The 23,850-nt window shown below is 40.2% G+C and overlaps 1 protein-coding gene across 1 annotated transcript; it reads right to left on the bottom strand.

The window, feature by feature from the left end:
* Nucleotides 1–1,287: 1,287 nt before the first annotated feature.
* Nucleotides 1,288–3,598, bottom strand: LOC148037639 (thioredoxin-like 2-1, chloroplastic). Its single transcript, XM_087676584.1, has 4 exons — nucleotides 3,250–3,598; nucleotides 2,915–3,106; nucleotides 2,581–2,748; nucleotides 1,288–1,995 (listed from the first exon to the last, which is right to left on the bottom strand). The coding sequence occupies exons 1-4, from the start codon at nucleotides 3,448–3,450 to the stop codon at nucleotides 1,870–1,872; spliced, it is 687 nt and encodes a 228-aa protein (XP_087532710.1). The 5' UTR covers nucleotides 3,451–3,598; the 3' UTR covers nucleotides 1,288–1,869.
* Between the last annotated feature and the right edge of the window lie 20,252 nt (nucleotides 3,599–23,850).

Genomic DNA, 23,850 nt, shown 5'->3' with positions numbered 1-23,850 from the left:
AGAGATAATTTTATTGTTGTATACTTAGTCTTAGGGTTGAACTTGAGAGAACTTAAGGTACAATGTTTCTTACCTTATTATGGGTGTCTTCTTGGCCGAAAACCTTACTCCAAATAGGTAATAAAAATGATAAATTTAAAGCTTTTGGCCCATACTATTGTAGTTGTTTTATATAAGAGCCTTTACTATTGTAATAGAGCATTCTTCACATGTTTTTGTAAGAGAAGATAGGCTAAAGTACATTGCACTATCCATAGAGCATTTTGGGTTATTTTGGTTAGAATATGAAACATAGTCTTTCATTGTATTATTGTAATACAGAGTTTTGTATTACATAAAGTCATCTCGAGAAAATTACTATATGTATATGCACTACATCACGTGTGTTCAAAGCCTATTAATACATATCTTTATCCATGAATTTTTCATGAATAAAACATATCCCTTTTCTATTCAATCTATAAATAATTTATTTATATTACATCTTTTTGTTTGAAAAAATATATAAAATAGTATTTTAAAAATATATTATTTTGAACCCATGTGATGCACACATATATTTATGAGTAACTTATGTGAGATTCTAGTCAACCATAGTTTATGTTGATTAAGCATAAATTGAGGAAGTCCCTAGAAAAGGCACATTATGAAATAATATTGAGTAGTTTAGTAGAATCCTAATTGCTCATTGGGGGATAAAAAAGTAAAATACACCCATGAGATATGCTAATTCTTGGTAATATATCAAACTTTGTAGCTAGAACAAGTATAAAGTCAAGACAGATAATGGATTGTAGAGTCAAATGGTTTAGTATTTTTAGATCAAATTCCTCTACCTACAATATCTTCAAGGGTCTCCAAAAAGTTAAATAACAAGGGATTAAGGGATTGACTAATTTTGTGAAAATCATGGAGATTTGCTCACTTGGAATAGTCTCTAAAATTTGGCCCCTATCTAGGAAGTGTTTCACTTTTTATCATGATGGTGGAGAAGATAGTTCCTTTTCTTTTTTATTATTATTAGAGTGTTCCTTTGTGGAGGAAGCTTTGAATTTGGATGCAAAAAGTAAATATGCAACATGTAGAGGAAAGCTTTGCTAAGTGGTAAAGGAGGAATGCCTCCAATTTTTATTAGATTTTGGGATATTATAAATGTCGTTGCTCTTAGAGTCACCATGCATTCAACTTGACCAACTTTAGCTACAGCCATTTAATGTGTGTGTGCATACATTTGTGTGTGAGCGTGCGTGCGTGTGTTGGCACGTACATAAGAAAAGTGTTGCTAAGAAGCTTTAAATTTTCTCCATTACCTGGACAATACATGAAAGGTATCACATAAACCGCGTACTAATGAATATAACAAGTCCGTACAAAGCCTGAGTTCTTACATAAGCATACTACAAGAATATGGCTACTTCAGAGCACTAAAAAATCTGTACAAAGTTTGGGTTCGCAAAGTATTCGGGCGGGGTGACTCAAATCGCCACCTGTGTTTCCCAATCTCAACGGTGGGATTCAGGTCACAATGGCCACAGCCTGAGGTGTATAGATAATAGTATTCATCGGATGACATCAGATTGCATCCCCCCCCCCCCCCCCCCGTAAAGGAGCTTCCTGCCATTGCTTGGTTGGATTACTGTGCGACTGTTTAAGGGGAATTTTAATTGGGGAGGACTGGTTGAAAAGCTCCTGTTTAAGGGGAAATCTAATTGGGGAGGATGCACAATATCGAGGATCAATCGCTCTCTGGGCAAAGGAAATATTGCCGAACTATGTACAAGAAGCTACTGCAATCTTTAGAGATGATTGTCTTATAATAGACACAACCAAGAAAGAATCGATTGCTTATATGAGGAGAAGCACCGTAGCTTATAGAACAGGTGCAGGGTGCATGACCAAGGCCTCGCTCGGTCTCGAGCTTGTCTCAGCAACTGGTACCACGTTAATATGGTAATTGCCCTTGTGTTTTGCAACTGCCTCTCTTAGCTTGTTGATCTGCCCACAACAAACATAGACACCAGTGACCACTGTTAACTAGATTGATGTATCCCATTTCAAGTGCATTATCAATGAAGTTTCTAGACAAACGCATTATTAGGAAACCACATGACAAGTACAAGATGATATTAATCGAAAAGGACCATACGGGGTCATTATTGCAGGTACCTAGGACAGTAACTTAAAATCCTTTAGCGAAAAGAAACCTCCTTTAGCATGTGAAAAAAGAGACGCAAATGAAATGGCCAGCCGTGCAAATTACAAAACAATCCACCTTGACGAAGACATTGTCTTTCTTTTCCATTTTACTGTTCACATGTCACTAACTGAGAATGCAAAATTGTGGGGTGTATTGCTTCATAAAAAGACAAGAAACTAGTGTAGAAGGTCTCGGGGGCATCTTCCAGGTATGGCCTACGAAACGCGTCTTCTAGGCTTGAAGTCATATTTATTTTCCGATCGTTTCATCTTTCAAAAATGCATTAGCCCTTTAGGATGCGGTAGCCTGTGTGTTCAAATCTGATTAAGCCTTGTAGGTTGTAATTACTAAGAATGAAAACATTTGTGAGTATGAAGACCTACCCTCGATAGCGAACAAGAGAAGGCATCAACAAGATTCCGATCAGCACCGCGGTAGATGTGGAAGAAAGGCATCATGCTAATGCCGAGGCTCCTGCAAAGCTCCACATTCTCATAGAAATTCACCTTCAGAACTACAATATCCGGATTTTCAGCGGCAATTTGGCAAATCTGCAGGCATGATAACGTTAAGAAATGAGACTGTTTTCCCCAAATCATTAAGATGCTAGATTCAAGGCAACAGGCGCTAATCAATATCATTGTTATTCTTAAATGACAGATCAGGCACAAGGAGGAGGTTCCCTGCTGTGCGTTGTCATGGAGTATATGGACTAACCTTTGGATAGAGAGCCTTGCAAGACCGGCAACCGGCTGAATAGAAATCTACCAGCACGACATTGTCCCCTGCGTTCTTGAGCGCATCGTAAAACTCTTGAGAAGAGTTTATGTCATGCATGTTCGGCTGATCTCCCTTCTTCCACCAGGTTATGGAAGCCGGATAATAACCTGCACCGGCAGCTGATCTCACCTGCCGCCATACAGGAAAACAACGCAACATAGTCAGCCTCTCCTCACAAGAATTAAGCCTTTGGTTAGACCTACGTCAGAGAAACATGAGACTAAAGATAGAAAACGAGAACGGCAAATACGACTTGGCCTTTTATATTATACCTGTAGAGGCCGAGGACGACCAGAAAGCTGGCTTTGCTGCTGCAGAAATGGCGCATTCGACACGAGCGTAGGAAGAGAGTCAGGACGACCCCGATGTCGGAGCGAGCTGTGTGTGCTGGAAGATGATAGGCGATTGGTGTTGGCGGTCAAGGATACCGAAGATGAAGAGGGAGAGGAATGAGAAGCGGGAGCGGCCGCCATGGCCGTGACGAAGGAGCTGGTGCAGCGGTCTCGTGAAAGGATTGCTCTGGGGGAATGAACCAGAAACCCTAGCACAGAGAGAGAGAGAGAGAGAAGAGGAAGAAGAAGAAGAAGAGGAAGACGGCGAGGAAATTTTGACAGAGGAGAGGAGGGAGAGAGAGAGAGAGACCGAAAGCGCAAGGATAAGGTTCTTACGACATATTGCTGCCCTTTTGCGCTTTTTAAATCGGTCAGAATACGTGGCCTACTTGGCCTTCAGGCCTTGCACCACAAAAAGTCATTGAAAGGACAAAAGCACCACCTTGCCACGTGCTACTTTTCCATTGGACAGCCAACCTTATCTCTTGAAATCGTCCACCGTACTGTGAGCCGCCTCCTTTTTGCTTGCTCCATTTTGGATTTGTTTCCTGGCACCTGCATTGGTTTCCTTCTTGTTAGCATTGTCTCTTAGCCTGGTTACACACCAAATGATGGACGGTCAACTCCCGTCGAGAGTGTGGGCATGCACTTTTTGAAACTGGGTGGAGACATGGGCGTCCACACCTTTACACACCAAATGAACACTACGACTGGTATGGCAAACTTGGCCCAATCCTCTTTGTTTCACATCCACAGGAAATATGAAATTTATACTTAGTTTTTCTTCACATTTTTTTGAGAAACTATAGCTAGAATTATGTATTTTTTAAGAATGCATTTTTCCTTCCCACAATTTTGAGAATGCTTTTGTGAAACACAAGCGGACTTTAGGATGAAGTGGACCTAGCTTTTCTCAAACACTATGGTACAATAACAAGGTGGCTCTTCTTTGAAAAATTACACTGGGTTAATTTGAGCTAGCTGGCTTACTTTTAGCAAAGACTCCGATAATAAATGATGGTGCACCCTTGTTAATTATTCACTAAGAACTACACACCTAGATTTCTCAACGTTTCGTGCTAGTGTTCTCCCAATGCTTTGCTCTAGTGTTCTCTTGGCACCTCGCACAAAAGTTCGAAGCACAAATATTTGGAATACTTAGGGCACTTCACATCCTAATGCATACCTCATTTGGCTTTACACATCTATAAACATGCTCTGTAAATGTACCAAGATATTTAAATGTTTATGCAATATGATTCTAGAATCAATCTAAAACTGAATGAATAATATTGTTCAACTTCATCACATAAATTTGACTTACACATATACTTATATACAAATATAGATTAGTCCATAATATAATTTTGTGTATCTCAACCATATGAAAATATGAATGAATTAAAATATATACATATTTTGGGTAAGATAGATTCATGTAGCAAGAGGGTTCATGGTTAGTTGTGTCACAAAAAAACCAACCATTAAAGACCCCAAACCTTTAGCTAATAACTATATAGTAGAGTCTTTTCCAACAACTATAGTGGAGACTTCCATACATCCAAATTATTTGTTTTAACTCTTGCAAACAATTGTCAATGTCATATCAAAATTGAAATACTCCCCTAGCCTCTAGTTTATTTTGTTGCATAGCCCTTTGAGTTCAATAAGCTCATGCACTTCAATGATCCAATACATTGAAGCCAACCAAAATTGTGCATTTGACATGAATCATCTCAAACAAATGAAATGGTTGGCCTAAGAACCTAACATGCCAAAACTTTAAAGACCATCAGATAGTTCATGCGAAGCTCTAACCCCATCATTTTCAAAGCATAACTAAGTGTCCACAATGGATCATTGCATTTTTCAAAATGAGTACAATATTAGGTCAAAGGCTACATAAATTACTTTATCTTGCAAGATAGGCACTTTCTAATTTCATAAAGATGTGGTAAATTCCATTTTTTATTAGATCACAAAGACATATTGCCCACAATCTCAAAGCATCCAATGCAAGTAATTCTACAATCCCAAAACATCCTATGTAAGTACCTCTTTATCTGATCCTAAGCTTTGTGAGAACCTTTATCTTCAAATGAGATGATTCAATGGCTTTTTTGAAGCTTGAAAAGAAAAGAAATGGAACACAAATTACAGTAGTTGAAGCTTTATGTGTCATTAATGGACTTCAAGAAGAGAAATCATTGTTTCAATAAGAGGTTTCTCAAATGAAGAATGCAATGGGTTTGCAAGTTTCTCACTATATTGAGATTATTAATGCTCTTGAGGAAATTGTTTTATAGAAGGATAATGAAATTGCCAATTTTCATACTAAGTTGGCATTTCTTTATGTTCCAAGTCATGATGTTATTATTGAGGATTTGTATGCATCAAATGATGAGATTGTTGATATTTCTATTCAAATTGATATTTCTAAAGTGTTAGAAGACTTTGATAAGTTTATCACTAAAGTTGGAGCATTTTGAAGTATACAAGTACCTATAGTGGATATTTATGCAATTCATGTTACAACAAGAATGGTTGTTGATGTTATTCATGTTGATCACTTTTTCAGCATGACAATGGTGATTTTGAATGAGCTAGATGCTAGTTACACAAGTATGTTATAGTTTTCTCTATCAAGAAAGTTTCATATTCTTTATTTGCAAAGTAACTTGTCAAGTTTGAAGAAGATTTTAGCAATTAAGGACTTTTCACATTTGCTAAATGTATTAGGCTTACAAGATGAACTATAAGAGTCTAATTTTTTGCAAAAAGACTTATAGCGACCCGTAATCTTGCAATTTTTGCAGCAGTAATCTGCATCTTGTTGTTCTTATAGCAACAACCGATAATTATTTGTTTAAGTCAATTGCTATGCCTTTATCCCTTGGCAATTATAAGATGTGCAAAACAGTGTTGAAGCAATCGAATTTAAGAGGTTTGAGAGGTGTTGGGCATAAGTTTATTGCTAAATCAGTGAGAAAGAGGTAAAGATTGGATGTGATGGGCTTCTCTTACAATGAGAAAGGGATTGTTTTGTAAAGATGTTATCAAATCATAGAAAGGATTTTGCATTTTAGCCTACTGAAATTGGTTATGTTGATCCAAATGTTGTGGCTCCAATGGTTATTTTTACAGTGCCGCATATTTCATGGAATCTACGATCAATTCATCTGCCTCCTACATACTTCCCTAAGGTGACGGAGTTATTAAATGAGAAGATTAGGATGAAAATTTTAGAGCCATCATCAACTCCACATTCAAATCATTGTTTTACTGTGCTTAAGAAGAATGGTGCATTATAGTTCATTCAAGACATGTAGCCTTGGGCAAGTAGGAGATGAGATTTGTAGAAGCATTGTTAGAAGGCCTATCTACTCGTTGGGAGATTTGTACTCAAGTTATGATCTAGTTGGCAGTGGAGAGTAGAGATATCACAATTATAAAGATGGCCCTGGGATTGGTGCACTTGTATGCGTTTCCATAGGGGGTGACAAATTTTATAGCCCACATGATGAATAAGGTTTTGAGAGACTATATCCCATAGCTTATTATGCTATTTCTTGATGGCATGTTACGAAGCGGAACATGTGGCAAATCTAGCAAATCAAATCTCAATCATAAACAAAGAACTTAGTGGAAAAATCCGACAAATCAAACACTTCAACTATTAAATACAAACAACATTATAATACATAAGAGGATTTAAATACCTCAATAGATTGAGAAAGACAAGAGAAAAATGCACGATTAGGCCCAATCTCCCCCATGGCAAAAGCCATGGTTTATCATCCTTAATTATACATTATAGTTTTACATAGATATTTACATTCATATCTTACATATAATTACAAAGAAAGTACAAATATAAACTGAAATACAAAGTTTTAAGAGTTAAGAGGTACCCTGTAAAATGCTGCAGTTGTTGTAGAAAATTTTGTGCTTTGAATCTTGACATTTTGACATCACCATCGCATTTGGAATGTGCCAAAACTCCCAAAACGACTCTTGAAGCTCTAAATTTTGATTCCAAATGAGGGAGAAATGAAAAAACATAATTTTCACCCTCTTCTCCTGTTTTGCGCGTGATCCTGTTGCTTTTATAAAGAAAGTTAGAAAAGCCTTCTAAAACTTAACTACATTAAGAAAATAGCAAGGTATTCTATAAAAAAAGCTAATTTCAATAAAAGCATATCTTAAATCTGATATTCTAAAATATTCTATATTAAAAATAAATAAATTAATAGTACTAATGATAATGATTTAATTATTACTAAAGAAGTTTAAACTTATAATTTACAAATAGAGTAATAATTTTAATAATATAATATCATATAAATATATAATATTATATATTATACTTAAGATAATTAATCATGATTATGAAATTTAGGCTTGGACTTACGCTAACGCCTAGTGCTACCCAAAGCAACTACTACCTGCTCTACATATCAATTGAAGCATTCACAATTGTTTATAAATAAAATAAACAAATAATAGTGAATACCTAGCAGTCTTCAGCTACAAATCAACTTCTCGCACAAGGAATCCACCTTGTGTACGCGCCCCAGTAAATACATATAGTTTATGGAATCCATCGAAAAACCTCACAGAATCCACCGTAGACACTACAAGATATAGGCCTTATATCGACGTTAAAAGCGACGAAAATGTTAATAAAAAAATTTTCCCCCATCGTCGCAAAAAGCGTTGTTATTGGTGACGCCATAGAACAATCAGTATTAGCGTCATTATCAGCGTCGCTATTTGCATCGGTACCGACGTAAATAACGACGCTTTGCAATGCTAATAATGACGCTAATAGTGATGCGTGCAGTAAATTTGCAATGCTAATAGCGATGGTAACAAGGAAAAAAAAAATTGTGGCAAGGCAGCTAGCACTATGTGCTTTATTTGAGCCATACATAATAGTTTCAGAAATGTATACAATGCTCGTGTAAATAAAGACAAGTGTACTTAAATCATAACACTGATACATGAAATAAATACATGATCGCATAATGAAAGCAACCGGTACAATCATGGCAAGATAATAATACTGCATAGAAAATGTCTATATAGATCACGTGACCAAAAAAGAAGGGGGTGTGAGCTCCAAGGATCCAAGGGCGACCTATAGATCATCGCCATCTGAAACCTCGTCCCGCCGCAAAGGAGCATCGAACGAACTCTGCAAAAAAAGAAACTACACATCAGTCCATCATACAATAATGCATTCTAATTAAACATGGAAACTATGGACAAGAAAGATGAGTGACTTACAGGGTCGCCGCATCCATACAATCGGTCGATTAATGCAGTGAGACCGTGCCTCTCTATATATCGAGTCTCAAGGCCGGTGGGATCGCGATTTGTAATGGAGTGCTGCAAAGAAAACAGAATACAATTGTTAGAAACATGATTGTCAATACAAAGGATATTGCAAAAAGATAAGCAAGCAAAACAAAAGAAAAACTTACAAAGTTCTCCAAATATATCCTGTGGCCGCCACTCCCAAGATGATGGACCACTTCAACCTCTAGTTGTGCCCTCGCCGCCTCGCGCTACTGTCTCCAACGTCCTAGAGATTCTGTAGCCTCTTCCCTGAGTCGGCACCAGTCGTCTGCATCTAGCCACTCGGGCTTTGCAGCCCCACTCTTGAGTGCCTTGTGTGCGTCTGATCATCTGTGTGACATATGTGCACACATGCACTACATCATCCAACCCGTAGAAAACCTATCTGTTGCGGCTAGTACCAGAAACTCCTCATACAAGGATGCTACTATGTAGTCCTTGCTCCTCTCCAGTATGTTCTTCCAATGATCCAAGACGTTGTGCCGAAAAACTTGTTGGCACAACTCTCTCATGCGAGCCATCACCCTCCTCCCCTCATCATTCATGATGGCTCCTGACCTATCCTCTACAAGGTAGGCATACCCCTCTGGGGTATGCCTAAGATAGATCCTCTCCCACCTGCGACAACGCTCTTGGACATATCCAAGAGACCCCTGTACATTTAGTGTACGGACTAGGGTAGTATCTATCAGAGTAGCACCCATAGGGGTGCCACTGCAGATGGCTGACCAAAATCCGGAGTGAGTAGTAGACGTCCCCATAGGTGTAACAAATCCCAGAGGTGACGCAACTCCAGCAGAACGACGAGACGCAGACATCGCGTCCATGCCTCGACAGCAACCACTTGAGTCACGCTCTCTGAAACTGCCACGAGAGCTAGGAGTAGCATCTGTGTCCCAAGCCGACCACGGGCTCACTGCATCCGGATCTCTGCAGCACCCCTCTACACCACTCCCTCCGTCTGGCCCAAGTCTGGAGCATCGACCTCGTCTGCTCAAAACTGAAGCATCAGATCGCACCAAAGTAGATCTAATAGAGCGGCCTGATGGTGTCCGAGACAGCTCCTGGTCCACCATGTCTCTGAATCTTGCCATCTGATCTGGAGACATGCACGTGAAGATATCATGTATCTCCTCTCATCGCTCATCCCTCGACTCATCCTGATGATCTAAATATCCACAAAGGTCACCTGCACAAACAAAAAATGATGTTAGCATAATCAATTTAAATCATACAAAGCACGGCAATATAAATCTTTAAAAAATGATCTTACTTAAAATGCATATCTTAGGTACCCTTATAAGCGATTCGTCAAGGAATTGAGTAGATGGATGCTCCAAGTATGAAGTATCATATGGTTCCATGTCAATCTTCTGACACAATTCGGCATACACTGGAAGGTCGATAGACATGTCACCACAAAAGGATGAGTCCACCTCGTTCTCAAAGAATTCTTGGACTTTTGTATTTCCATCATTGTTACCCGATGTTGGCTCCTCTACATGCTCCAAGATTTTGGTAGCCTCCACCCCTTGCAATATCGACCCCTCTGTTTGCATACTGTCCTCATCTATGCTCGAAACATCGCTTTGATCATATACTCTCTCACTTCGGGGAGCTAAATGTATAACATACCACCATTGAGGTTGTCGAGGGTTTGGATAGAAGATTACATGTTCACAATCACGTATAAGAGAGATTTAACTATTGTGACATGTACCATGTCGTAATACAATTAAAAAACAAATGAGTTCATGCACTGTTCACAATGGGCCAGCAACACAAAGGTGTCGCGCAAATCCGTCCATTTTTTTTCGAAATCTATTTCAAGAAATCTAGATGGACCTCGTCGAATTGTTGCTCCAGCTCCTTCAAGTATCATTTTGAACCATTGCACATTGAATAGTATCATGGAGAAGCTATAGTAATCCACCGTAACAATACTTTGAAAGTTCTCAAAATACATCTCATCTATAACCGTGTTTGGATCCATTGCTCGTCGTCGACTCTCTTGCTCGAACCTTGCCATGATTCCACAATCTGTTGTGGAGCGCATTTTGTCAATACGCTCCATACAAAAATGCCGTCCGCGCGACCACGCTGTACTATATATCTTGTACTGTACATTGAAACACTCAATTAGTTGTCGCATATAAAATATAGATACGACAAACCCTAAACACATCATCACCTTTGGACTACATCCCCTCGAGAATTTCTACTCCTCAGTTGAGAACTCCGCCCCTTCACGAGATGCTTCGGTCAAAGCTTCATGCAACCATCGCGTTGGCATAAACCGCGGCATCTCCTCCATGCCCTCGGGATATCGAATCAGTCGATGGTGTATACGGAAAAAAAAAAAACATGGAAGTGGGTGTATGTGTATGCAATGAATGCGCACGTCTCAATCCCCAAAATGTAGGCCAGCAATCCAAAAAGAAAAACCACGAACCGCTAATGGACTGCGTGTCAGCTGCGTGTGAACAGCTGGCTGGTGCACACCACTGCACGGACAAGGAAACGCGCGTCCCCGCGCGTGAACGGCTGCTAAGCGCGCACGAACCCGCACATACGACTCCGTGCGCACACACACCCTGCGTGTGACAGGGGGCTGAGAAGGGTTTCTGCGGGTTTCGTCTTTGTTTTGGTTTGGAGGTCGTCTGTGGGGGGTAGGGGAAAGAGGGTGAGAAGGGGGGCTTAAGAAGGGGCGACGGGAGGGGATGGAGTGGGGTAATGTGGGATGGTGTGCCTGGGGGGAATGGGGGCCTCTGGGAGGGAGGTGTGTCCAGGGTCGAGGGCCCACAAGGAGGCGGGGGAGAGGAGGAAGGGAGGAGAAGAGGAGGAGGAGGGAGAATGAAGAAGAGGAGGAAGGGAGAGGTAGGGAGAAGGGGACGCAGGGGGGGGGAATGGGGGAAAAGGGTGGTTGGGAGTCGGGGAGAGAGAAAGGGGGGTGGGTTGGGAGAGGGGAGGGTGCCCGTGGGGGGAGGGAGATAATAAAAAATTGTTTTTAAAAAATAATAAATTAAATAAAAGAAAGACGTGCCCCTATCCCGCGAGCGTGCGCGTGGCGGGGGCAAAAAAGTTTACCGTAACGGGATTGGAATGGCGTCAGGATGTCGGTATGGGGCACGCGTACATGATCGGGGTGTGTGGAGACGCACGAAATCGAAAACGGGCGTGTTCACGCGCGGGACAAGTCGCGCGAAATACGTATAAACAAGGAAAAATTAATATCTCCCAATCCGGGTATTGAAACGAAATGTCGTAAAAACAAAAATTGTGCAGGACGGTAGGGGGAAGACAGAGGAAATGTGCATCGGGGGTTCCGGGGGGTTAAAGGACGTTCACATGCAAAAAACGCCAAAAACGGCCCTGAAAACGCAAACGAAAATTAATATCGAAAGATCTGTGCATCGAAACGAGATGCAGAAAAAAGGAAAAATGGGCAGAAGAACGTGCTCGACAATCCTATCACGTCAAAACATGGTTCCGACTGAGATAAGACACGTTCACATGGAAAAAACCCAAAAAACAGACCCGAAAAGGGAATCCAAAATTAATATTGGACGAACCGCTGGTCGGAATGACATGCAAGCAAAAGGAAAAATGTCCGCAGGAAGGGGTGCATAGGGTTGTCATGTTAGAATGCAGTTCCGGCAGAAGTAGGAGGGGTTCACATGCGAAAAACACAAAAAATAAACCCGAAAACACATTTAAAAATTAATAATTAAAAATCCAGAAGTCGAAAGAGGGTGGAGAAAAAAGGAAAAAGGTGGGGGAAGGCGTGTTGGACACGACTGTCAAATCAAATTGTAATTCTGATGCAAACATGGCAGGTTCACATGGAAAAATGTCAAAAAGACGCACGAAAAAGTCCCGAGAAACCGCAAAAATTAATATTGGACAAACCGTGCATCAAAATGACACAGAGTAAGAAGAAAAAATGTCAGGGAGAAAGTGGTTGTCAGGGTTATGACATCAAATCACGGTCCTGAAATAATAAAGATGCGTTCACATGGAAAATCGGTTAATGTGTGTAAAATGCTTCAAAAATTAATAACTCGAGAACCGTGCACCGGAACAGGGGTAGGTAAGAAGGAAAATTGGACAATTCGAAGGGACGAACAGGTTGTAAAGTCGGATTGGAAGTTCGCTGAACGTAGGGTATGTGCACATGGCAGGACAGCAAAATCAGGGAATGAAGGAAAACTGCAAGGGAACAGCCCCGAGGGTGGGTGAAAAATGAACGAATGGGTTGGGAAGGGACCCCATCAGGGTAAAAGCAAGTCATGGCATAGAGGCATTAGCAGGTTGAAGCATATGCAGAGGGGTATGTAATGTAGACGCGCAGGGATGCGTCCCCACACTTAAAACCTTAACGGATAGGGCTGACCGAGCAACAGGGACCTAGGACCACTCAATAGACCAACTGCTAACGTCCCCACACTTAAAACATGAACATCACTGACAACAGAAGGTGTAGGGTTAGAAAAGCTTGGCCCATGTTGTCGAGAATCAAGGTTGACTGTCGATGGCATGTCTAGTGTCGTTGTTGGCTGCAGGAGGTACCAAGGTATCTTCACAACACACGTCCTTCATGGCAGGGACCACGCAGCAGCACCTAGGGAGGTAGCTGGTTGAAGGAGGCGCAGGAAATTCGTCGATGATGAGAAATGTTGCACTCAACGCACAATCACTCATATGGAATGAAAGAACTGTCACTCACCCCATGACTAATATCACTCGAGAAATAATGATTGAAACCCATATCGCACACCCGGTTTAGGAATTGACAAGGGGATGGTGCAGAGGGAGTATGCCAGGGTGCACAGTTGATGGTGCATCAGTGCGTCCAACCCGTCTGGCATAAGTGCAAGCAGGAAGGCAAGGGAGCCTTATAGTGTAGTGTACAGAACAAGATGGCGTGTCCTGTGATGACGGTAGAGACCCACCCCATGGGTGCATAGAGAAACGGGAATATACCTGACTCCAAGTGTCGTAACATCCCTCAATCTCACCTCTCGGTAATTGATTGAAGAAATTCCAGTCACACTCAGTCCACCCTCTGTCTCACGCCCTGCTGAAAGATACAGAGGGCAGCCCTTTCCTGAACCCCATTGATGTAATCCTCATGGTCACTTGTGCACAGGTTGTATGCCTTGTGCGCATTTGATGGTGCAAGTGTGCATCCCACCCTGTGCCAGCATACGGTGCGAGAAGGAAGGTCGAGGAGCCTTATGGTGCAGTGCACAAGAACAAATCATGCTTTGTGCATTGAAAGGCCCAACCTGTACGTGCAACACTTCATTCACACTTCTCACCTCTCATTTGATTTGAAGGGAAAAGACTGGTCACTCGCCCCACCCTCTGTCTCGCTCTCTGTTGATAGTTACAGAGGGCAACCATACTCACTTCCCCATCCGGTTAGGATGAAAGCTCGCGTCACTCAAGGGGTTGTCGATGAAGATCGTTGTGTCTGTTGTTGTCATCACGGTGTTGAAGATAAGGTATACCCAAGGAGGCAGCCAACAAATCTGGTACTTCAATTGGTTGTAGAAAAGATCGTCTGCGAAAGGGGGCAGACCGACTGATGAAGTTGCAGAGACAGCGCACCAAGGGAGGTGGCTTCAAATTTCTTCTAGACAATTTTCTGCTGGTGAGTCAGTTATCCTGAACTGCGGGGTGTTACCACCTTTTCCACAGCTAGCTTCCCGCCCAAGGGTGTTTGCCACCTTTTCTTGGAGCAAGGCCTGCTATGATATGGAATTGCTTCCTTTTCTCCCATAATAGTTTTTTTTTCTCTTTTTTTTCTTGTTTGGTTTTGTTTTTTTTGTCTCCTATTCCTGAGGGTGTTTCCACCTTTTCTCGAAGAATAGGTCGGCATGATAGGGACCGAAGTCCTTTTCTCCCATGACCGATATGTATATGTTTTTTTCTTTTTCTTTTTTGGTTCGAATTAAGCAAGGGAATGGTGGAAATACCATTTGTCAAAACCCACCTCGCCACTGTTGCTGGTGGAAAATAGAGGATAAGAGATCACGGGCGGGAGGTGGGGCTAAGGGGACAGAGGGTTGCATCCACCTCATCAGGAGTGGCTGAAGAATGGCTATCAGAAGTAGCATCATAAGAGTTACAGTGCCACACCAACGGGGGAAAGGATCAGGTGACCATGATTTTCAAGATCCCCAAGGAGGGAAGTACTTCTTTAGGCGATATCCATTGATCAGGAAGGGATCATCAGAGCCATCAATGGTCTGCACTCGGACAGAGCCATTAGGGTTGATAGCAAGTACCTTATATGGGTCCATCCACCGCTGTTGAAGCTTGCCAGGAAACTTGCCAAATCGTGAATCATAGGCTAGGACCAAATCACCTTCTTTGAACTCCTTGTGCTTGATGAAGTTGTCATGGTAAGCCTTACGTCGAGCTTGCGTGGCTTCCATGCACTGTAGAGCCATCCTGCGAGTTTTGTCCAAACATTCCAAGTGCAAAAGATGGCGTTGCACTGAATCATCATCCCCCAAACACTCTTTGATAGCCACTCACAAAGAGGGCAATTCCAGTTCAACAGGAAAAACAGCTTCTGTACCATACACCAGCTGGAAGGGTGTCTGTCCTGTGGCTGCTTTATGGGAGGTTCTGTACGCCTAGAGGGCCTCCGTAAGTTGATCATCCCAATCACGACGATGTGCGACAATTGTTCTTGTCAGAATCGAGCAGAGGATGCGATTCGTGACTTCGACTTGGCCGTTGGCTCTGGGGTAATAAGGAGTGGACTTGCGATAGCGGATCTTTTACAACTCTGTCAACTCTTCCATGACTTTATTAATGAAATGAGTGCCTCTGTCACTTACTAGCTCTAGGGGACTGCCAAAACGGGTGATGATATTCTCGTACATGAGCAGGGCCACGCTGTTACCATCGTTCCACTTTAGGGCTTTAGCTTCACACCACTTTGTGACATAATCCGTACAGATTATCTACACCTGTTGCATCTTTGTCAAATAGAATTCAGAGTGCTGATGATATTGCTAGTATGCATAATACTATTTTTGATGAGGTTAAAGATATGATTGCCAAAGCCCAGCAATCATATACCAAACAAGCCAATAAGAAAAGACAAGCAATGAATTTCAAAATTGATGACTATGTTTGGTTGAGAATAGAAAAATGTAGACTACAAAGTGTAGATAGACACCTAGTTGTGAAATTAGCCCCTAGATTCTATGGACCATTTAGGATCATTCATAAAATTAACGACAATGCATTCAAGTTAGAATTACCACCTCACTGGAAAATTCACAACACATTTCACATTAGTTTATTGAGACCATTTAGAGGCCAATTGCCTGTACACCCTGTTTATGAAAATCCACCTTTGTTAGAGGAAGAGACTGAAATACTTGAACCAGAAGCTATCATAGACACTGACTTTATGACCACTAGAACTGGCCGAATATATTCTAGATATCTAGTTAAATTTAAGAACCATCCTGTAGAGGAAGCACAATGGATGCACGCTAGAGACTTAAATGCTTTCCCCACTCTGTTAGCTCCACATTGAGCTAATAGCAATTGAGGTCAATTGCTATCCCACCCCGGGGGTATAATTCCAGGAGGCATATTTCACGGTGGATTCCGTGCCACGGTGGATTCTGTGAGGTTTTACGGTGGATTCCGTAAACTTTGATGACCGGGGCTCATACACAAAGTGGATTCTTTGTGCGAGAAGTTGATGGGGACGCCTGTCCTTTTCGGGCATTTCATTAATTTAGTGTGTACATGGGTGATTCTATAGCAGGTGATTCCGCAAAATGCATATTAAATTAATAAACTTTTATGAGTTTAGAGTGCGCACTCGTAATAAGTTAAGGTTAGGATTTATTTCTAACCAGTTGATTTATTTATGTAGCTGAAGACTGCTAGGTATTCACTTTTGTCGGTTTAATTGTATTATTTTACTAACGATTGTGAATGCTTCAGTTGATGTGTAGAGATAGCAGGAGTGGCGGAGGAAAGCATTGGAGGATAGCGAGTATTCGATTTATGGATTATATTTTAATAGGTGCCACGCCTATATTTTGCCATGCCTATTTATTGAGGCATTGATCATTTATTATTATTTTGTATGTACATGGGCGCACGATTATGTTATTTCTATTTGGACATTGTATTAGGCGTGCCAGACTCTTTGGGCACCGTCCATTAGCTTTATTCCTATTTTTGTGTTAAAGCAAACTCAAAAGCTAAATTCTTGCTATTTTGTAATTTGGGCTATTTCTTGAGCTTGAAGATGAATAATACATAAAATACATGCTTTGTGGAGCGCTCACACAAGGCATGGGGGGAGATTGGACCCAATTGGTCTCTTGCTCTTATCGTTCATGATTTTTACCTTGTAATTTGTGCAAAAAGTAGAGTTCTATTGTTCTTGGGGACCTTCCGACATTCACTACGCGAGCGTACAGCAACCGATCTGCGCACCAAACAGGCTTCTCTATTTACCTCATAACTAACAGGGATTCCTAGAAACAACTGCCTAATAGGCTAGTAGAACAAGGTCACTATACTACCCATTAAAAAAAACTCTTAGAGTGCTTGACAATGTCTTCATAGGAGGCAAACAACTGCTCAAACTTCCCTAGATACACCTAACCTAGCCTTGGGACTTCATGCCTTGAATGTCAGTCCCCAACAAAAGAAACATACACATAAATATACACATGAAGCATTAAGAGAAAGCACTTGTAAAGGAAGGATATCACCTAGACTTGGTTGCAAGAAGCTTTTGCGTAGCAAGAGACTCCCTCTAGGTGCTCCATCAAATCTATTTAGTGTAGCATTAAAACAAAAACTATTAACTACACCAACACCCAACAAACAAATGACCCTCTTAGCCTAACAAAATGTAGCATTAAATCCAATAGAAACAACCCTCTTAGCCTAACAAAATTATAGCTATAAAGCACACCATCCAACATCCTACTACTGAAAACAAACCCTTGGACCATACATGAACCATACTAAAGCACCAAACTAGACCAAGGGGATGGCCATTTAGGCCCTACATTAAATGCATCAAATTATTAGCTAATCCCTCTACATAAATAGCAAGGGGTGTCCAATAAATATGTTGTTGAATGATCCAATGCATCCATATAGAATAGGAAGATGGTCAATCACTAACCCATACTAACCATCGACAACCAAAATAGGACATGCTAGCAAAGCAGTTGCCCCATAGTAGCCCTTGACTAACATTAAAAGGCAATTGTAAAAGTCCCTTAGGATTGCAATCAAGAAAGACATCTTCAACAAAGGCATAATTGGCTAGGGAGTCTACAAAGTGATTCTACTATTGGGGAATCAGCTCTCAAGTCATTGTCTTAAAGATCTCAAGGGTGTCCAAGCTTGCATTATGTTACATCCTTAGAATGGGATCTCTCATACTATAAGTCCCATTCATTTGATTGATCACTAACAAGGAATCGCCTTTCACCAATAATTGATAGATACCACTATGTCAGGCTAGATTTAACCCCATAAGCAAGGCCTTGTATTCCACCATGTTATTTATAAAAGTACTGCCAAAATACACCCCCATTTTTAAAACCACTCGACGATGGGGATTTTTTATAAAAACCCCAATACTTGTATGGTTAGTAGGCCTTTGAGAAGCTCTATTAAAATATAATGTATAAGCCAAGGCTTCATTGATATAACCTACCATAGTAATCAATCTATTTGTACTTATGATAGTCAAAATCTAACTAAGAGAGGGGATGTAAAACTTGTATAATCTCTCCTTCCTCACTAAACTCAATAGGAATGCTAGTAAGAACTCTATGAAAATGGTGGCAATAGACTCAAATATCCCACATAAAAGAGCCGTCTTGCCACTCAATAATGTGATAACTCTTACTCCACCAGATTACTTTGCCCTGGTGGTAACATTACTCTAAATATGGATGCTCAAGAGATAAGGAATAACTTTCCCCATCCAATAGTCTTGGTACCCTCTGCAAGTTTAAGATAAATCCTTACATAATAGGGCTTCATTTTATTGAAATTTATTTTATTTTTAAACTCTACCCTTGCAAATCCGCTAAAATTTTTGTAGAGCCATTCTTTCCTATACGAATAATCTTATAAAAGGACCATCTCATTTGGGTTCGACTTGCTTGGAAAGAGCCCACAATGGGCATCATAATATAAGACCAGTTGAGCCTTAGTAAATTTATACTTCTTAACCCAAAGATCATGAAGTATTTTCATATACTTTTTCCCTACTTCTTGATGTAACAAGACTTATAATAATGAATCTTGTCAAGATGTGCAATGGAAGTGAATCTTTCTTGCATTCACCCAAAGAATGGTTTAGAGCAAACCTTATTGTAGGTAGCTTAATCTCTAAAAGTAGAACACACTCTTCCCCATATACTAATTTGAAAGGGGTATAGCCTATAGCTCTTTTGAATGTTGTATTATAAGCCTAAATAGCCACATACAACTTCTTATCCCAATTACTCTTACCTTCAAATACTGTCTTGGATAAAATTCCCACAAACTGCTTATTAGTACTCTCTACTTGGCCATTAGCTTGGGTGTTATAAGGCGTGGCCTTATTATGTTTAATCTTTAGAGATTTTGTTAGAGCCTCAATCACATTATTCAGAAAGTGTATCCCATGGTCAAACACAAGCCCCTTAGATGGACCAAAATGGCAACCAATCTGCTCCAAAATAAAACTAGTTGTTTCCTTGATATTACCCTTTATCATAGTGTGGGCTTCGAACCACTTTGTGAAATAATCTGTCACCACAATGATATAATACTTTCGTGCAGTTGACGAAGGATGTATATGTTCAACAAAGTCAATGCTCCACTTCTCAAATGGTAGCATAGCCATGATAGGAGTCAGTTGGTTGGGCACTTTCTATTCTCCCTATTGTCATGTCTCTAACATGTATTACATCTCTTAACATATGTGAATTCATCCTAGAAAATGGATAGCCACCAATATCTAGCTCTCAAAGCTTTCTATGCACTCAACTATCCAACAAAGTACCCTCTACAAGTGGAGTCATGACACTCTTCCAAGATAAAGGGAACCTCATCAAGCGTGTCATATCAACAATAAACATTGTTGAATAAGTTACAACCACGTGACTACCTAGTGAAGTGGCTAATCACTTTATAGGAGTTTGATTATGAAATTAGGAGTGAGCCGAAAAAGTTACAGGACATCATTGGATGTCTTGTGGGTTTTGGGGAGCCAAAGGAAGTCTTGGCTGAAGGAAGTGATCTCAAGGATCTATTCAAAATCAATATGGCCTTCATTCTATCCTGGTATGCTACCATAACACACTATTATATACAGGAGAGGCTGGAGCTGCTTTGTCGAAGGGTGAAAAGAGAAAAATTAGATAGCAAACCTTGAAATTTGCCTTGATGACAAAACTACTATATCAGCAAGGTTACTACCTTTTCATACAAGATATAGTGCCTGAATTTCTTGGTTAAGGCACAGTTTCTCTATGTAGGTATAATTAGTCTCAAACACTCCCAATTTGCAACTAGAAAATACAATTAGATGGTACCACTTCTCATCCCAAATCTGGGCCAAACAATAGTAGTATAGCTAATGATGTACATTGTAGCCACTGAAAATATATAAAATATCTCACCCCCTTTAGGTGCTTTCAAGATGGTGCTTTTATTAATTCTTGCTTCACATCCTCCAAGGATACTTGCTATGAATTACTCCAAACAAACAGATAGTTAAAGGATAATAGATTTGCTAATGGCAATGTCCTCTCAGCTAGTGCATTAATAAATCATCAATAGTATTTGACTGATGATAGAAAGCTATGCACTTCTTTAGGAGTACGCGGTAGATATAACAATGAAAACCTTTATCTTTTTGGGATTAGTTGCAATATTGGGTGAGCTAACCACATGACCCAATAGCAATTCATAAGGAACTCCAAAGATGCATTTCCTTGGATTGAGAGCAATGTAGAACTACCTACAACACTATAAACATTTTCTTGAAATAATAGGGAAATATCACCAAAAGTTTTATCAACCATATGTTGCCAAGACCTTGGCACATTGTATAATCCAAAAGCCATAACATGATACACAAAGATACTAATTATAGTGATAAATGTTATTTTTGACTTATCTTTCTTTGCGATAGCCATTTGGTTATAACTAGTAAAGCAGTCCATAAACGAATAGATATCCCTACCTTCTACTAACAAATCTAGAATTTGATAAATAAATGGGAGTGGATAGTAATCTTTGACTTAAGCTCCCTAAAATCTAGGCAAAGCTAGATTTGATTATTTTTCTTTTTCTTGATGACTATTGGTAAACCCATGCATTGTACAAGACATATCAGGCTAGCCTTATGCAAATTTTGTAGCTACTTAAATAGTTCATCCCTTAGCTCAAAAGGAATATGCCTCACTTTTTGTCAAAGAGGATGGTTACCCTCCTTTAGGGGAATAGTATGCACATCTAGAGTAGAAGGAGTACCCCTCACCTCATCATAGCTCCAGGAAAAAACATCACAGAATTCTTGGATCAAGGGCACATAGTCCTTCCTCTCTTCTGAGATGAACATAGATCCTAATTTAATCAGTTGTCGTGGCTCATCTCATGTACTGAGATCTAGCTCAATCACATGCGCATCTATGATTATATCTTGAGCTTCTATTAGCTCATTCAGAGTCACCTGGTAGACATCTTCTGTAGTGGACCCTCTCTTGATTAATCGCTTGACGAAGTCTCATTTTTTGCTAGAAGGACTCCAATGAATCTAATTTTGTCAAAGATAATGTTACTCTCTCGCTTTGAGGATATTCTAGATATGCATCCACTATTATGCATCCGACACCTCTGCCAAAGATTAGATGTCCAGGGAGTATATCAATTTGACACTCAGATTGCAAGATCCATGGCCTTCCTAATAATACTTGATAACTTGGCCACCCATAAACCTAATAAACCTAAAGTCCAAAATGCATTCCACATTAGTAATGGTCACATGGACTTTGATAATGCAACATTATGATTGTCTTAAACTATCATTAGCCATCCGGAGATTTGTGGAGATATCTTTTTGGATTTCTAGTCCCAAACCTTCCATCAATTTTAAACTTTTATTTGATGGAGGATCCTGTATCCACAATGGCATGATCCACTAATATGCCATTAACATATGTTGCCACCCCTCCTTGGGCAATGGTTTTCAACATATTCAAACTAGGTATCTCTCGTACGAGCTATTCCCAAGGATTCAATGACACACCCAATGCGAAGGATCTTCTTACACTCTTTACACACACCTAGAGATAACTTGATCAGTTGTAGGAGATTCACATCAAGCTTTACCTCACAAAGAGAATTGGTTAAGTCAAATTCATGATATTTAGCAATGGTTCTCTTCTCTCACCAAACGATTCTTTTTCTTGGTCACTAAACAAGCTTAGGTGCCTCTTTCTTGGCTTTTACCTTCTTCTTTGTGGCAGCTCCTTATTGGAGTCAGCTTTGCCATGAGCAGCTTTTAGATGATTGGCTTCCACATTCGGGTTAAGGACTTGCATAATCTTATCATCATGTCTAGGGTTTGCTGAACAGGTTTTGTGTGATCTCTAACACCTTCTTTAATGTTCTATTCTCTTGTAATGACATGTAAATTGGAATCCTCAGTGGTGTTAATATGCATAGCTTCGATAAGGATGACATCACTGTCTACTAGGCAACTCTTCTACCATAACTTTTCCTATTTGTAATATTTTCTTTGGTCCCTCATCCTCCTAAAGGCTATTCCCTTGTGTTTGATGATTAATCAGACCTAATTGCTTAGTCCCTTGCTAAAGAGAGTTGATCTTACTCTAGCAAGTACTAGCTAGATGGCTAGACTTCCCACATATGTTGCATTTGACATTAGGGTAGTTTCTCGAAAAGTGCTGACCACCATACAACTTACAGATAAATCTTGATGGACAACCATCTTCATCAAGACATCGACTTCCTATCAAGTTTTGTTGCTTCTTTAGGAAATTAACATCTATGGCTATTTATCTATACCGTTATGTTATCAAGTCAATATAATGCTTCATCATGTTCTTGACTTTGCCAAGGACATTTGGCACACTAGGCTCATAACTGTGGTCATGGCTTGTCATTTAGGTGGCCTAACCACCTGGTTAGGGTTGGTCGTTGGTTAATTGGCATGACATTAGGGTTCGTCATTTGGCTTCCACTATTTAGTGGGACCATTTGGCTAGCCATTGGCATAGCAACATTAGGAGGGTCCAACAGCATGGGCACATTCTACATTAGGCTTCCTCTTCCATTCTAATTGGTCATAGTAGGTGTACTAGTCGCACCTTGACTTCCATTGATCAATGCCATATTATTGCTAGGACCTAGACTCAAATTTAGGTTTGCCCTAGATGCATAGGCCACTTGTAACCACAAATCTCCCTCCTCTGCTCATGTAATAGCAATGTCTATATTAGTGAGTAATACTACTCAATTGGAGATTGAAGTCTAATCCATGTAAAAAGTACTATAATTGGGTAGCAGGTGGAATGGAAATAGAGGTTTGCAACTTGCAAAACACCTCTTTGAGTTTCTTAGCATAAGCTCAAGCATTCTCATGGGGCTCTTGACATGTCACATTCAAAACACACTGCCGATACTAACCACCTCTCTCAGGGGCAAACTCTCTTCATAAAGCTACAAAGAACAAATCAATCATGGTTATGCTTGTGGCTTCTAAGCCATGATAGCACATTGTAGCTTTTCCTTTCAAAGTCATGTTGAAAAACATCATGAGATGTCCTTCATCTTGAATTCGGTAATTAAACATTAATTTTTGAAACTCATTGATATGAAGCTCTGCATCTTCCTCTACTAACTCATTAAAGATGGGTAGAAGAAAACCTAGGGTTGGCGAATCCGGTGTTCTTGTAGATATTGCAATTGGTTGTACCATAAGAATGATGATCGGTGGAGCCCCAAGAGGAACACCAAGGAAAAGGGGATTCTCTTGCAAGAAAATCTATCTTGTAACATCAACAAGATTTTATTTCATTCTTTTGATAACCAAAACAAAGAAAATGGCAATTCTTCACGCAGCATCATAGTAGATATCTCCCACGA

The sequence above is a fragment of the Lygodium microphyllum genome, chromosome 4 (genome assembly GCF_053477565.2).
Source record: "Lygodium microphyllum isolate KBCC chromosome 4, Lygodium_microphyllum_v1.1.10, whole genome shotgun sequence".
Lineage (NCBI taxonomy): Eukaryota > Viridiplantae > Streptophyta > Polypodiopsida > Schizaeales > Lygodiaceae > Lygodium > Lygodium microphyllum.
The sequence above is the reverse complement of the archived record's forward strand: the minus strand, read 5'-3'. Positions and strand labels throughout refer to the sequence as shown.

What these genes read in the sequence shown, in the direction of transcription:
- LOC148037639 (XM_087676584.1), bottom strand. Translation starts at nt 3,450, where the DNA reads ATGGCGGCCGCTCCCGCTTCTCATTCCTCTCCCTCTTCATCTTCGGTA. An exon ending in GTCGTCCTCGGCCTCTACAG is followed by an intron (nt 3,107 to 3,249) that starts GTATAATATAAA and finishes GTATGGCGGCAG; the next exon opens with GTGAGATCAGCTGCCGGTGC. An exon ending in TCTCTTGTTCGCTATCGAGG is followed by an intron (nt 1,996 to 2,580) that starts GTAGGTCTTCAT and finishes TGTTGTGGGCAG; the next exon opens with ATCAACAAGCTAAGAGAGGC.